The sequence below is a fragment of the Triturus cristatus genome, chromosome 4_1 (assembly GCF_964204655.1).
Source record: "Triturus cristatus chromosome 4_1, aTriCri1.1, whole genome shotgun sequence".
Lineage (NCBI taxonomy): Eukaryota > Metazoa > Chordata > Amphibia > Caudata > Salamandridae > Triturus > Triturus cristatus.
The window spans coordinates 793,317,513-793,334,612 of record NC_140585.1 but is presented as its reverse complement, the minus strand read 5'-3'; the positions used below and the strand labels follow the sequence as shown (position 1 = coordinate 793,334,612).

Genomic DNA, 17,100 nt, shown 5'->3' with positions numbered 1-17,100 from the left:
TATTTTAATATGTTTTACTGTAAGTCCACTGGAAAGGAAAAAATACAACCTCCTAGGAAATATCATCCAAAGGCATTTACTTATGAAGGTTACTCGGTCCCTTGGGGTCTACAAATCTTTTAAGGATGTTTTATACAAAGTGAGGACTTTCCGATTATGCATAAACTATCTATGACGACCATAACATACACTGCAAGTATTTCTTCAGTACGATTCAAGTTTCTCTGGTCAGAAAGTGCTTTGGCCTCAAGAAGGCTGGGCTGACATGCATAAGTAGTGCTGGCTCCTGGTGTGTGCTCTTACACCCTTTTGTGGGACATCTGCCACTGATTTGACAATCTCAGTAGACTGACACGTGTATGAAAAACAAGGCAAATGATGGATAAACAAGAAACATTGTGCAGTTTTCAGCATTTATTGATGAACTGCAAAGATACATTTGTATACTGTGAAGTCCAAAGTAAATATCCAAGACAGCCCAGTCGATTTCCTGTCTGTAATAGGACTGGATCACATGCAACACTCCTTCCATGCTATTCATGATTCATAATATCCAATTTTCTGCTAGAGGGATTTTAAATTGGTTATCCTATTCATACACTGGCCAAGACAAAGATTTTTTGTGAAGCATTCTTTTTTCATAAGGGAATAATCTGCCATCTATAATGTCAGGAAGTAGTTGGCGTTGATTAAATGGAAGACCCGCCCCCTGACTAAATCCATTCATGACATCACTACTATGATTGTTTCCATTGCAATAGTTGCGCTGTCGTTTTTTGCTATGCAGGATTTATTTTGTACATAAATATCATCAATCAACGATTCTGTGGACGAGGCTGAAGGTGCTGCAGTTTACTCACCAGTAGATTAGGGCCTGATTTAGAGTGTGAAGGAGAGGGAACCCTATATTTAGAGCCGGGCAGCATTCGAGTATGTCAGTGATGGAGACAAGTCCATCTCTGCCGCTGACTTACTCTTCCAATGGCCTGACGGATTTTTGTGATTTCACAAACACTGCCAGTGCTCAGGTCAGTCTTCTGATGACAGGAGGAGGAAGGGGCAGAGGGAGCCTAGGCATCCAGCTAGAGTGTTGTTTCAAAATAAAACACTCTGTAGCTGGATGCCTGGATTGCGCATGATGAAGGGACGCAGTGCTTAATTTGTAAAATATTAAGCGCCAGGGCTCTGACCAGGAGGCCACTGCTGCTTGCACCACCCATCTCCCTTGTCATCGCTGCCAAAACAACTACTAACCATCTCTCTCGCATGTAAATGCGTCAGTTCATATTATTCCAGGTCCCCAAAGCTAAAGCAATGGCTGGGGAGGTAGGTATTATCAATATTAATGTATATTGTATACCTAAACTACCGTTGTTCTGCACCTCTCTAAATTAGATGAGCTACGCCACCATGTGGTGGACTGTTCTAAGTACGGTGTTGAGAATTTGGTGCCGGTACCGAGCACCGGAAACCAATTAAGTGCCGGTGCTTAGCACCGGAAAGCCTGGGCTCAAATTAAGCACTGGAGGGACGTAGTTAAATTATAATCCCCTCACACAGGCACAATCCATTTTATTTAGTATTTATTTATTATTATGGGGCTGTGCTTCCAGTGCCATCAAGAAGCTGGGAGAGGGACTGAGGTGGGTCTTCCTCTTGTCAATCCTGTCCTTGCTGCTTCTTTGGGTTACTGGTTCCAATGCACAGCGCCAGATTCCTGCTCTGCTGCTGCCATTGCCAGCTAAGTAAACATGGTAAGTAAAAATTAAAGGCTATTTCTGTCTGCATGTGTGTATGTGTTTGTGAGTGATAGAGAGTGAATGGGATTGAGTAAAAGTACATGTGTGTGAGTGTGTTTGAGAGTGTCAATGAAAGTGAAAGTGAGTGAGAGTGAGTTAGAACAAGGTATTGATTGAAGGTTGTGAGAGGGAGTGAAAGTGAGTAGGGGTGTAGCTATCAATGCTGCAGCAGGTGCAGTTACACCAGGACCTGGAGTAAGTGAATGTGTGTGTAAGTTTGTTAGTAAGTGAGTATGAGAATGAGTGAGTATGAGTATGTTTGTGTGTTAACACCAGTGAGTTGGAGTTTGTATGAGTGAGAATAAACAAGTTAGATAATGTGAGTTAGAGTGAGTGAGGGGAAGAGAGTAAATGTAAAAGGAAGGCAGTATGAGCGCAGCAAATTTCTGAAAAAATGGGGTGAACTCCAGATAACCACTTTCAAAGATTACCAGCCGCTACTGCTGACCACCCTATTTAGAGTGGGCAGACAAATGGCCAGTTTTTACTTTTACACACTGACATGAAATATGTGGAGGCAAATGAAAGTAAAAACATTTTAATGACCCCCATGCCAAGGGGATCATTGCTTTAAAAAAAGAAAAAACACTTAGATATTGAAATTGTTGCCAAAGCTACATGGCGCACTTTCAATGAATTGACAGGAAGCGCTGTGATGGTAGTTCCTGCCAATATGAGAGGCAACAGACATCTCCAAATCCAGAGTACGTTTTCTATGAACTTTAAATCAACCCCCAAGTGTCTTGGGCCATTGGCAATACTGGAGTAAGTGTCTTTATGTATATGATAGACATTCACTACGCATTCTACTGCCTAGGGCTTCAGCGCCCCACATAGGGGTAGTAAGCACTATATAAATGCTGAAATGCAATACTGTGTTCTAAGCTAGTTAGCAGCTGCTGAGGTATGCCCTATTAAAATTACCAATGTGTGTAGCACCTTTAGCACATTCCTAGACCGGATGATAGTGTCCCTAGACACAACGCAGGACATGGATGACAGAGAATCCCGGTCCACAAACATAGTAATATTTTCTTTGGGATCTGTACGTTTGAACACTCATATCAATAAGGTCTTTCTTGACCAACGGCATCATCCCACTGCTCTTCTTAACACCTCATTGTAAATGATATCCAATGACGAAATATATTTTTCTAAATGGTTGGCGCGGGACACCATTAGAGTACGGCACCAGAACCGCAAGAGCAGTCACATTTCTTGCAAAAGTTTCTATAGCTCGGTCTAGGTTGCCTTGCTGTGGCGAGGAAAACAGAATTCGAGTAGCTACTGGATGCAGGAGTTTGATCCATCATGGCGAGCACATTGGCCCATTATAGCATGTTTGTGAAGTCTCCTCCTGAGCAAAGCAAACCTGCACAGTACAACACTCCTTGTACTAAATATGCAACTGATTGTCTGGAATTATGAAGCGCACCATGAAGAGCAAACTGATTATATAATGTCTCACATATTTCATGTCTAGCTAAACATGTACCTCAGCATCACAACAACTCGCCCCGGACTGTCTCTGATCTGAAAAGGGGGTTCTTTAGAATGTTGGTGAGGCATACAAAAATATAACATTCCTACTTAACCTCCATACATTACCTGGTGGCAAAATATCTCACCACGAGCGCAGCTCTTATAAGTGCACCCGGTGCAGCGGCTCAGGGGTGTGAGGTGTCCACTCGGCTCTAGGTATGACTGTCTTTTACTATCCAGCCGGGGTGCAGGAGGGGCCTTTCCCTTGCTTGCATGAGCCACAACATACTCAGGCCTTGTGGGAGGCCTTGCATCTGAGGTCAGCTTGGCAGACGGCACTCACTTGGTGTTCCTGCATAGTTAAGTCTTTGTTTGGCTGAATGACCATGGTGTTAGGTAAACTAATACTTAATGAGCTGTTTCTTTTCATAAACAACTGTTCTCTACATACGCCCCTTGAGATTCAAAGCTTCGCTGCGCCCACCTGCGTCAGCCCTCTTGCCTACACCACACAGGCTCCCCTACCTGCTGGCTTGCAGGATCACAGGTAAACTCGTTGTTACATTCTGGGTCTCTCTGGTCAATGAACGTTGAGTGTTCCTAACTTGAACAGGAGCAGCCAGCGCTGCGCCACTCCGGGGCGCACTGACTTTCAGATCCTACACAAGGCAGCTTTACTGACAGCGCACACACCAAAAATGTACCGTTGAAGAATTTCACAAGAAAAACATCTGGGCACGACCATCTTTCACCTGTGCTACCTGGGAAAGAATGAATCAATCAAGATGCTCTGGGCTTTGATGTGTGCAGGTTTGCACAGCCACAAGCTGAAGAAAAAACGTTGTGCTGCGGAGAGCTCTTTTACAACATTTGACTCATCCATTTACTTTACACATGAAGCTCCTTAAACTTAAAGCGTGGACTTCATAGTACAGAAAGAAAACAGACGATTCGACTTAATTTGTTCACACCAACTGAGATATACAAGTCAAATGGCGCTCTAATTTGGGACCAAATTTCTGTATCAAAACCCAAAATGGCGGTCCTCATTAAAAAATTAAAATCACCCCCGGGGGGGGCCAGGGTCTGGGGGTCAATATTTAATTAATTATTTGAGGGGGGGGGTGTCAGGGTACTCTACCCTGGCAGATTTTGACCTGCCCTTTTTTTTTTTTTAATCAAAGGGGAGGGGGGCGCGTACCCCCGAGCCTCTAAGGGCACCGGGGACGCCATCACCTGAGCTGAAACATAAGTGTACAGGGACAGGAGGGTGTGGTCCCTCTCCCTGAGCCTGCAAAGGCGCCCTGGGGCCAAAACATTAATGTGAAAGTCTCTTAAGACTCTGGGGAACCCATCCCCCGAGGCTGGTTCTACTGTAGTGTCCCGGGGGAGCCACTCCTGGGACACAGTTTCCCTGCCCGCGAGAGAGCAGGCAGGGAAAAACTGTCTGTTCCCATTTGCTAACATACTGTCTTGTGAGTACCCCAGGTGGGCACCGGGGCACCCACCTAAGGCCCCGGGGGTTGGGATGGGGAAAGGGCATATCTAATCACCCCGCATTTTACATCACTCATGACATGTTCTATAACATCATTGATAATATAACTGCCACATCTGAAATGGCTTCATTGATAACAACTCTGTGCATGGTGCGGACGAGACTTAAAGTAACTTTGCGGACAAGTTATAGTTACTAGACACAACTATAACTAGTGAATTTCTGTGTTTTTTTAAGTTTAAAACAATACACTGTCACTGAAATGTTCCCCTAACTGTAAAGTTACTTTAGCCTTTGGTTGTTTCATTGAATATATATACATATGTTATAAAAGAGTGTCCACAGGTTGCTCTTGTGAACTATTTATATGTGAGAAAGGAAATGTGCCTCCCTGCAGACATTTTAAACAAAATGTTCCCCAGATAGGGTATAAACTCATCATCATGCATGTGACATCACTAGTGACATCATACACAGTTATGGATGTGCATGGGATGGATTACCTAGCCTCTCCCAGGTCTAGCCAAGGATCATGCTAGTGGTCAGGACAGCAAGAGGGGCTTATAAAAGCTATTGTTGACCCTAGTTCCTCATTAGCCACACCCACCAACTCAATCAACTTCTTTTTTCTTTTGTTGGGAGGGAGGTGGGAGAAAAGGTGGGAGAATTTGTAATTCCTAAAAATATAGGCTTGTGGTATTTTCTTACAGAGCCCCAGGTGATACCTGTGACAAAAACACAAGTAGTTTAAATCTGCATTTTGCTTGCAGTTGCTTTTCAAGTTTCCAAAATGCACTGCACCCAGTATATTGCCTGTGGGCACCATGAACCCGTACATGTCTGGTGACCTCACACTCAGGGGTTGCAGAACAAAGTTAGTCAACACGCTTGTGCAGAGATATGTTTCTGTGTGATGGGGCAAGAGGGAATTTGAAAAGACAATTGCTAAAAATCTGATAAGTGTTCTGTTCATCAGGTTACAGCCAGTGAGGGCAAGGTAGGCCTGGCTTGCACCAAAAGATTCTTTAAGACATACAGAATTAGAAAATATTTAGTTCGTGTACTTTCTATGTAGTCATGAGATTGATATCTGTGTTCAAATGGCCTCTGCACTATAAACTGTAATCCTGCCACATTTTTGTGATTTGAACTAATATTTTGTAATTGTGTAGACTACATTTCCTATGAACACCCAAGCAAATTGGGTATAGCCAGTCTTCAGTTAATCAGGACAACATTTCCCTCATTAACATTCTCGGATTTATGCTGGCCTGTTTGGGAAATGCTATAACAGACTGAGCGCTCATTAATGTACTGAACGGCGGAGAGCTTTGGCTCACGCTCCTCCAGACCCTGCACGTAAGCGTGCTACTGTTCGAGAAATCTTTTTTTTCTGCATGACACTAAGCACGTTTGTTTCCATCGCCTTTACTACTTATGCACTTGCGACCAAGGGGTCTCTCCATATGGGGACAACTGTTCTGTGGTTATTTTCTGTGGTCATGCCAGGGTCCTAGCCTCGTGCGAAAATCACCTCTGCACTAAATGAAGCACTTGTTTGTTGTTGTTCCCATCACTTAAGCATTTTTTTACAAGGGGTTCTTTGCACATGTGGGGTGATGTTTCGGAACTACTTCCTTTGGTCACACTGGCGTTTTAGCCAGCAAACGAGTTGCACAGGTAAGAGCGGTGGGGCGTGGTGGGGGGTGCTTGAAGTGGACAGACGACGGGATAAGTAATATTAAATAAATAGCCCTGCTTACTTTGCGCTGGCCGCATGGCTGACACGGTGATGTGGCGAGCGCAAAGTAAACAGTGCTGTTTATTTATTTATTTAATATTACTTATCCCGTCGTCTGTTGACTTCCACCACCCCCAACCCAACCCAGCCCACCGCCCTACCGCTCTAACCTGTGCAAGCCGCTACTAGTTTTAGCCCTGTGCGAAACTCCCCTCTGCACTGTAATTAACACTTTATCTCTGCTGCTCCTGCTACTGACACACGTTAGTTTAAGCAGCTCCTAGTGTATACCAGGTGCTGCGCTGCGTAGAGTCTACTTGCGATAATTGGTCCAGTATTGCAATTAATATGTGATTTTTGGGATATAGTAGTCCTATGGTCTCTCGCAAACACTTTAACCCTCCTGCTCGTAACAGCTGTCTGTAATACATCAGGCATTTTGTCTCTACCTTTTTTCAGCCTATTCCCACGAGCCAAAGAGGTTTATTAATATGACTTTTATTTCCCCTTTTCTCTTTCTAATGGATCCACAGTTGCTAAACACCAAGTTTTATGCAATATGTATCTAAGGTTTTTAGTTTGAACAAACTAGCACATTCTTATCCATTTTACTATCGTACTGGCACAACTTGTTAGGGTTTTTATTAACTGAATCAACAAAATTGACTACGTAACTATGAAAACCCAAACAAATTGGGTATAACCAGTCTTCAGTTAATCAGGACATTTCTTTTTTTTTAACATTCTGGGATTTATGCTTGCCTGTTTGAGACATTCTACAACATATTGAGTGAATGTGTTGAAAAAATGAAACTATCTCCACATTTTTCATTGTTTGTTCAAGCTGCAGTGAGATATTTGTGCAATATTTGCACTAATTTATAGCTCTGAATGTGCCTAAAAACACAGTTTGTATGGGTACACAAAGAGGTTCATATGTTTAAACAACGTAATGCAGGCTCATTTGGAAAAATCTCCGACTCAGAGTTGCACAAACACTCGTGCAGTGAAATAGTCACAAATACCATTATAATGACTACGTTATTTACTGACTACATATACTAACCTTCTGTCTGTCCCTAAAAAGTAACCTTACCCTATGCCTAAATCTAACCCTCATTCTAACCCGGGTTGGAATCCTAAAGCTTACCCTAACCTTGCCCTAACATGTAGTCTGATGTAGTACATTCATATTTGGTTTTACATCTAACATTATATTTCACCCTTGCACTAAATCTAAACCTAAACATACCCCACAAGTAATTCAGTAGTTAACCTAGAGGTGGTAACTATCAATGCTTCAGCAGGTGCATTGACGTGGGGGCTCAGGAGTGTGAGGAGCCTCTGCACCCCAATTAAGGCAATATTCTAGTATCCAACAGTGGAGAAAGCATTTTTCATATTTGTGTTACTGCCTATGGCACCCCTTGGTATACCATTGCCCTAGCCCTTAACCTAAGTCTATCACTATCCCACCCTCTAACCCTAAATCTAAAGCCAAGCCTACCCACTCCCATAGGCCTAATCCTAATCCTAGACCTAACCCTACCACTTACATAAACCTAACAATACCCCTTTACTTACACTTACCCTTGTGCTTACCTAAATTGAGGGTGTGGTACTCTCAGTAGCGGCATCTATGTAATGGTACTTCAATGTAGTGGATTCTCAGTAGAGGCAGAGTGCTATTCCAGTGAATTTGAAACAGTCTCTGTAGCTTACCCATACTGTGTTACCAGCTCCTTTTCACTAGTTTTCTTTATTGTCATCCACATGTTTAACACACTCATTTCTTTGTGTGATAGTTAGCGAGAAGTTGTTTTCTGTATATATATTCTTCATCTTAAACCTACCGAGTTTCTGTTGTGTCTGTGGGTGAAGGCTAGTGTTAACTTGGGGGACTTTTTTAATTCCTTACCTTTGCACCACCGGTTTACTGTGGTCATGACTGCCTAATATACTAAGTGGTCCAAGGTTACGTTTTTGTTGGAGCCTCGCACAGACAACACAATTGAGTTCATGTAAGATGTTTTCCCAAGGGAAGGCTTTCTGGAATACCTAGTTTCTAAAAAAGTGTACAGTTTGTGAGTGGTGAGAGTCCACAGGGGTGAAACATCTGAGGAGCTCACTCCACCATCCCCAGACTAATAGACAAGTGGAGTGAATGAAGAAGTTTTGGGTGAATATATACAGTGGGCACTTATCAATATGTGTGATGTAAGAACCATGTGGTGGTTCTATAGCAACACGCCCCACTCAGTGCCAAAACTGAGCTTCTGAATGATTGCACGGCAGGAAATCTATATGTAAGCTGTGCCGTCAATGGATACTGGAGTGGTTGAGGGAGAGTGGTTCTGCTCAAGAGTTAGGTTCTAGAGGGAGGGCAAGTGATGGAGGTGGCACTGGCCATGCAAAGGTGTTTGATGAAAGAAAGAGAGCAGCATTTAAACAGTTCTGAATGTGAGGGGTGAGGTGGGCATAAAAAGTTCCCTGCAGAAAAGGGGGAGTGCAATAATCTGACCCAACTGTGACTGACAAGGTGTGCCGAGGTGCTGTCTGAGTGTGTAGATGACAGGGAAGTATTTGGCCACTGACTCTCCAGTGGTGGCTCCCCCCCATTATTGTTTAAAGGAGTACCTCTTTTTCTTCTAAGCTGTTTATTGTTATCTAGAGTTGAGTGTAGTAGATTGTTCTTCAACCAGTGTTCAAGTATCATATATTTGGAATGTTAACAACTGAATGTAACCACTGTTAGGACGTACCAGCAGCTAGTATACAGCTGGGTGACTCATTCTCACTGACTTTAGGTCAAGTCTACCGGACAGCAAAAGCTGACTGGTAGTGAAAGACATATTATGGGCTGACCAGGAATATACTAGAGCTTGCAACCCACCCATTGCTTAACATTGGTTGGCTTTATTATCACTCTTATTAGCTTGTTTTCTTTTGGATGTCGTTACTAGTTTCAGTTCGTCCATCTTGTGTTCACCTCTCCCCTGGAGCATAGCCTCTTCACCATCTCTTTGACTGGCTGGCTTCTATATTTCCTCTGCTCGCTTGTGGGAAACTATTTTTTTCTTTTTGTTTAAAAACACTCCGTAAGACAGTATGGGGCATATTATCAAGGCCAATTTCGCCACTTTAGTGGCCGTTTTCGGCCGAAAAGCGGCGATTTAAATATCGCTCTATTATCAAGGACACAGTAACACGTGTTTCCTTGAGTTAGCAGCCGTCTTTTCTCCACTTTGTATGTCAGCGATAACCACTTTGCATGTCAGCGATTATTATCGCTAATGACATGCAAAGTGGGCATTCCTCACAGAACAACTTGGGTAAAAACATCGCTAAAACTGCATCGCAATATTTACAAGGATGCCCCAGACCCGCGAATCGATGATCAAAGTCACACTAAGGCCCCTTTATCGCAGGATTTTAACTCCTACTATTAATTTGACTTAGCCATCTGTAACATGGGAGGTGGATCTCGGGGCTAAGTCCACACCTGCCTATTATCAAGGTTTACATTATCACAGGTCATTTTTCGCCGCTTTTCTCACGCTCATGCATGTTATCACCCTCTATCGCTGGATTTCACATCGCCTGGGTGAAAAGCGTTAATAATACGTCACTAACCCGGCGCTGAAATCCAGCGATAGACGGCGATAATAAAAATCGCGCTATGGGCGATTTGCGATGATTATCGCATGTGCTTGATAATATGCCCCTATGTGTATTCCAGCTGCTCGCTCCTGTGATTTTCTCCCCCACTCCACTTCCCCTCCACACTTGTGTTGCTCTCTCTTGTCCGTGTACTTTCCACTGCGCTCCACATTGCTTTCTTTCAACCGTGTTCTCCTTCTTTTATTGCAGCCTTGTTTCTTCACCACCCACCTAACATTTTGCTTCACCACCTTATCCCCAGTGTTGCTTCCCTCCCCGACTTGTTCCCACAACCCGCTCATCTGTTTAGTTTTTAAAAAATTGTTTTCAAACAATGTTTTAAAAGAGTGTTCTTGCGCTACTTTTTTTTTTTACTTACCGATCAATCTCGGATCGGTATTGAAAAAAGGCCTCTGTGCTTTTGTAAGCACGTATACATGTTTACCTATATCACAGCAATGTGTTCATTAAACGCCCACCATTCTGCTATCTGCTGCAAGGCCTTGGGAAGGTTTTACTTTATAATGCAGGTTTCTAGCTGTTGAAAACAAGTCGAACTGTCCGACACGAGCAACACGTGTGCGCAAATCATTCACCTCTATTACAAATGTGGCAAATCAAACACCAATAATGTACGCATTGTACATAATAACTCCCTCGTTCTTTTTGGTAATGCCAATACAGCTGTAGCTGAAACTGCCACTCACAGTTTAAACTTTTCAGTTTACTACACACAGTGCAATATAACGCACGCAGGCCCTTAAGACTTTTTCATGCAAGCTATAATAAATTCTGTTCCAAGGTCAAGTTCTTCGCTTTACGCACGACTAATTAAATAAATTACCTCTCCCTGCAAAATGCTCGGCCCAAACTGTACCCTTTGGAGTACCAAATCTAGAATGGTAGTCAAATGTATCTATTCTTTCTCCCTCCACTTCAGACACACGTCGAGAATACATACCATGTGCAGCGCCCCTGTTTCGTGGGCCTTCCGGAGACCATCATCCTCGACGCAGTGGTCCGCGTGACCGTTACAGAAGCAGCTTCCCTTCACGATGAAATCATATATGGCATAGTGCGCATAGTGCTGCGGTTTGTCCTCCAGGCGCACGTCCTGGCAGGGGCAGGTCTGCCGCTTCAGGAGCTGGACGCGCAGGTTGGTGATTTTCAGCTGCTCCTGGGCTGCTTGGCTGTAGGGGTCCTCGTAAGAGTGCGGCGGAGCCATGGCCCGGTATATGACCTGCGAGGAGAGAGCCTGTCGTTAGGGCAAGACTAAAGGGGCATCGTTTGAGTCATACTGCCATGCACAGCTGTTTGTGCTGCCTCCAAACACTCCATTATTGATAGGGTTACCAGCATCATGGGGTCAGTATTTTGTGAGGAATTTGTAGAGGGGTTCATAGATTCTGCGATACCAAGATGGTATCTAGCATGCCAACGTCATTACCTGCTACAACCTTCTCCATACAATGACACAGTGCACACTGGTTCACAAACGTTGCTGGTGGTCACATGACTAAGCATACTCTGGTGTTACAGAGATAACTGCATGGCCTAGTCTGGTGGCCTACATGGAAAGGAACAGCTAAACATATATATATAAACGGCCACTTATGAGGCATGCAGCTTTAATTGTGTTTTTAAATTAGTTCAATTTGGAACTGATTGGGCACCTCGGCAATGGATGACCTCAAATGCAGCACCCTTCACCTATCACCGTTGTTATGGAAACATGAAATAATGTGGTGCCGTGCATGGTTCAGGTGCCAACCACCTCAAGCATACACTGTGTCTTGCACAACCGGGGCGCTGCAGGTAAGAGTGGTGGGGCGGTGGGACCTGCTGGGGGGGATTGCGAGAGACGACCACAAGGGAAAATGTTATTTATTTAATTTTCCCTAGTGGTCGTCTCTCGAAATCCCCCCAGTCGGCCCCTCCGCCCACCACTCTTACCTGCAGCGGCCGCGGCTGCTCTTGCACATTAGAGCGTCATTTAATTTAACTCTTTCTGCTTATACAGTACTACCTCCACTATCACTGTGGCAGCCATCACAAACCTAAAATGGTCATTGACTACAAGCAGCATTAGGGTTCATGTGGCACCACTATAAACTATATGTAGACTGTTCCCAAACTATGCCATGCCTGTTAGCTGTGTGGGCGCATTTTAGCATAAAAGGGATGATTGGTTATTTGTGCCTATGTGTAAGTCTTTAAAGATGGAAACCCTAGGTATGAATATAAGATGAACCAGGAGAAACTGCACAGGAAAATCCACACAAGAAAATCCACGAGACAAGGATCAAAGTACAAACCATAAACATTTATTTAAATTTAGGAATCATTACCGCAGGCAAAAAGATGCACGGTTTAGCAATCAATTGAAATTATGCAAACGGCAAATAAATTGAGGGGCAGTGAAAGATGAACCCTAATCTAGTCAACAGCCAGAACAGTTTAGGTGTAGCACAAAGAAACAAAAAGAGCACATATCATAAGGACGGCTCAGAATAAGGCATGGTTAGAGATCAGGGAAATATTCTAAGGGCCGAATGAAAAACAGACTGTCATGAAATCTGGTCTCTAAAGGGACCAGGAAGAGACCATGGCTAGCCTCCCAAACCAGGGGTATTTATACACATTGTGACAGAGAAATCGTAGAGTCACTGTGGTGTGAGAAAAAAGTACACAGCATAACCCAATAGCAAAAGAGAAAACAAGCATAACCCAATAGTAAAAGAGAAAACACATTACATGGCAAACGTGACTTCTCCCCTACTTCTAATGAATCGACCTGCATTAAGTTCTACACAGAAAACACAAATACATTCATTTTAATGACAGTATCTGTGTTAAACCTTCAATTGTATACATTTCAATTTCATCCTAAAGGAAGGAACATCATGAACGAGAGAAACATAAAAAGGTTACAGTCCAAAAAGGACTATCAATCTAGCTGAATATAATAGTGAAGGTCCTATCTGAAGCACTCGCTGCCCGGGCAGGGGGAGCGAACAACATGTCACCTTAAACTATATGTGATGGTGTTCTACAATAGTGCTTCCCAAATGTTTTAGAACCACAACCCTATTTTGAAAACGGCAAACTTGTGCAACCCAATTAGCTTAAATGGAGATGAGGAGGTCAATTTTTTGAATGTAACTAATGCATTGTTGGTGGTGGACTCTTATTTACAAACATCACGTTTTCCGTTGAAATGGTAAACAACTTTGCACAGGCATACAGTTTTAGTGATAAAACTATCTTGCATACAAATGATAATGTGTGGAAATCGGGTTTTACTGACTATTTATTATTTTTGCATCCATAAGTAAAGAGTCTCGGTTTATTTTGATCCTATTAACATTTTTGTTTCCATCACACTTCAGAATTACCAAAAGAATGTGCTCACATTTGCTTGCCAAACTGCTCAATGTGTACAGTTCATTTACTGGCATTTACATTTGTTGTGTGGCCGGTGTGTAGCAATAGCGCTCGCTGCTCCTAGGTGCCCCCTCTGCCCTGTGCACGGGTGGTGGGCCCCAGCCTGAGAGCCCCTGACTGGGTCTGGAGCATGGTGGACCCCCTCCATGTACTTTTCAGGGGATCCCCACAAGTTTTGTTACAAAAAACGATATCCTACCACGTTTCCTTTCACACACACTGTACCAGCAAGATTGTCACATGACTGTGTTTACTTTCTCTGACAGCAAAATAGGAGTTTGTAAATACCAATCACCATATTAAAAAAGAAAGCAGCAATTTCTCAGAAGACATATCCTGACATTTGACCTATGTCTTTGAAGCACAGCAAATGTTACATGATAAATGCAGAATTTAAAGCATGAGGCATCTTTATTGTTTGGACTTTTGCCACCCACCAAAAGTCGCCTCAGGACTCACCGGTGAGTCGCGACAGACAGTTTAGGAAACATTGCTCAGAAATGAAAATGAAACCACGAGCAGGCCCACTTAGACTAACTTAAGCATGTAAATTACATGCAAACATCTCAACTGCGTCTCATTAATGGCAATTCGAAACATAAAAATATTAAGTTAACATTTCAGTTAATCATAGAAATTGTACTATTACACAACACACTAGGAAGGGTGTATTTGCGCTACTGGGTGGTTTTCTCGCACAGAAGTACATGATCAAAACAATTGACGTCAGTAGCTACAAAACAGGCATTGTCTGCTGTGTCAAAAATGAGTTCTCAGAGCCTCTAATGGCTCGGACACTTTTAAAGGACAACCGAGAGGTGCGGGGAGATAGGAATCTCAAGTGTTTTCTCCTAGGCTGATCAAGATGTGTTTTTCAGTACACTGTGGGAACATCAAGACCAGCTCATGAAAGGCTTGGCATGTTTAAATAATATTGTCTCTCGTTGTCTCTGGAGGAATGCCAAGAACCTGCAGCATAAAGAGCGTTCAGGGAATTGGGCACAGTCCTAAAATAACAGCCATCCAAACCCTAACTGCAGCCCGCAGGACCCGGCCTGGAAGGCTCTGAGGTTACTAGAAATGCTACAAGGAGAGGTTCCCAAAACAATGAAGCTCGTGTACACCACGCGGGTCAAAGCTCCACGCCCCAAAGGGCGAGTTCGAAATATAGATTACAATTAAGTTTACCACTTTTCCGTTTTTACCGATTTGTACAGATAAATGCAGGCAGAAAACCATCTTCCTATATTTATTTTTATATCTAAAAAAATACGGGAACTAGGTCTTCTTTTAAGTTATCTTCGATGATACCACTCATGTTTGATAATAGCTGTTTAGACTCGCACACAAGGGTGTAAACAAAGGGAAACATTTTACTAATGACGCTTTAAACAGTTGCAGTTGTGCATTGTACTACCATTTCAAAGTCATGTTAGTGCATTGCATATGGGTTAGGTATCATATTTGGCTTCTTATAACACTAAAACGCACGAGATGTCCAATTGCAAGTTTAGCTTGATCAGTTAAATACAATTGGAAATAACAGTTTCGGATCAGTCATTTGACAAAACACAAAACAAATACGGATAAATACAGAGAAAAAGAGAAAAAAACATATGGATAGTTTGAATGGAAATGTCTAAGAAGTATATGCAGAGAGTTTCCTGTTTTCTCTTCTAGTTCTGTGTCTCGCAATAGTGATCTGCTAATGGTCAAGCAGTATTGGACGAGTCTAACTCCTTTGGTTTTTGTTACGGTTGAATCCATAAGTAGCATCTATGAGTCTGAAGGATGTATAGCACTTTGCAAGAGTTCTCAACAATCCCTGTCAAATTCAATCAAGGTCTGAATGTGCTCCCAAACCAACCGGAGTGACAAAAGATGTGGTGGCAGGCACTGGAAAGAAGACAGGACAAGGGAGGAAGGAGGCAGCCAAGGGGGAAGGAAAGAGCAGCTTTGAGCAAAAATAAAAAAGTAGAGAGGGCAGTGCAACCTATGTGCGTGTATTTCATTGGTCGAGATGAGGAGCGATGTCATAAACAAGTTATTGTCCAGTAGACATGAGCAGAGCAGATCTGCGCATTCCTTTAGCAAAATTCCCTCGTTTGCATCATGTTCTAACTCTGTCAGAGACGTTTTAAGGCACTGACAAAGTGGGCAATTACACAGGGCCCCCACCTTTAAGGGACCTCCTGGGAAAGTTAACTTTCTCTCTATTAAATCTCTGTCTGTTCTATTTCGTCCTCTAAACTTGTCTCTCTTTCTGCCTACATGCATCTCTGACTCTCTCTCTCAAGCCAGTGTCATCTTAAGTATTTTTTGGGTCCCCGGCAAAACATATTTCAACGGTTTTTGTCACCCTGTGAAAGTTTCACACATAACTCAGTATTATTTGGCATCAATCATGCCGGCCAAAATAGCAGGAAATTGGGTAATAAAGGGTAAATGTGTTCCATGCAGGGGCCTACAAAATATGCCATGCCTGGGACCCCTAAGATCCTTAACATGACTCTGAACTCTGTAACACTGTAAGTTGGACCCTGAGAGGCAGACAGCACAGCTTAGACACATGAAGCTTTTGAGAGTTTCTGAGCTGTGTTGTCTGCAGCTCATGTTCTATGCCACGGTGTTACTGGAGCTTAGCAAAGAGAGCTCGTCTCCTCCCTGATTGCTATAAAGATGTTGAGCATTGGCTAAACCACAGCAGAGGAGATTTAATAATAGATTATAGTGGCCGGGTGTTTGGTGTGTGGGTGAGAGCTTTCTTGGTGGGTGTATTCTGGAAAGTCTGTCTTGTAGGGCTTTTAGTGTGCTGTGGATAGAGAGGTGTGCCAGTCACTCAAAAGTTATCTCTTGAAAGTGTCTGAGATGAAGGGAAGGTTGAGGATGTGGCATTACTTTGAGAAGAATGAAAAACTGACCCTAGGATTCTTAAGGTGGCCGGAGTTCTTGAATCAGGGGAGTAGGTGAAGTGAAATGTGGCTAGTTTAAAAAGCTGACATATATGCGGTGTGTAAGCAGGAAGAGGGGCATATTGATTTGTGTTTGAATATTGGGTGGTCGAGGAAAGATATGTGATGGGGAGAGTGCGGTAGAGAGCTAGGGAAAAGGGTAGACGAGTAACGGTGCAGGTATGTTGTCATGATATATGAGGAGGTCGAAATGCACTTTCATTTATTAAGGGAAATGATTGCAAAATGGGTGACCAGGAGTGTAGATTGTCCAAGATGGGCCATTTGGAAAAAGGAGCATTGTGCAGTAATTAGGTGACAAGGCCGAATACAGAGAGACGAGATCAGCCTGTACAATTTCGAAAACTTTACAAAGTCAATTACTGAGGTAAGTATGTTGGATAATGCATATGTTTTTTCAGTTTCAAGATTAAAGATCCACGTTGATTTTAAGGCAGCATAAGGGAGATTATTCAGGTGTGAGCGTGGGAGGCTGATGGTGCTTAGTCGCATTCAAGGTAAAAG

General features: G+C 43.1%; 1 protein-coding gene across 2 annotated transcripts in view; it reads right to left on the bottom strand.

The window, feature by feature from the left end:
• NTN4 (netrin 4) overlaps window positions 1–17,100 on the bottom strand; it is a 501,445-nt gene that overhangs the window by 298,784 nt on the left and 185,561 nt on the right. Inside the window, exon 3 of one of the 2 annotated variants that reach the window (XM_085653373.1) lies at window positions 11,142–11,420. The exons of the other annotated variant lie outside the window; for it this stretch is intronic. Coding sequence (XP_085509499.1) covers window positions 11,142–11,420 — 279 coding nt within the window. The remainder of the gene's footprint in view (window positions 1–11,141; window positions 11,421–17,100) is intronic. 2 annotated transcript variants of the gene reach the window in all.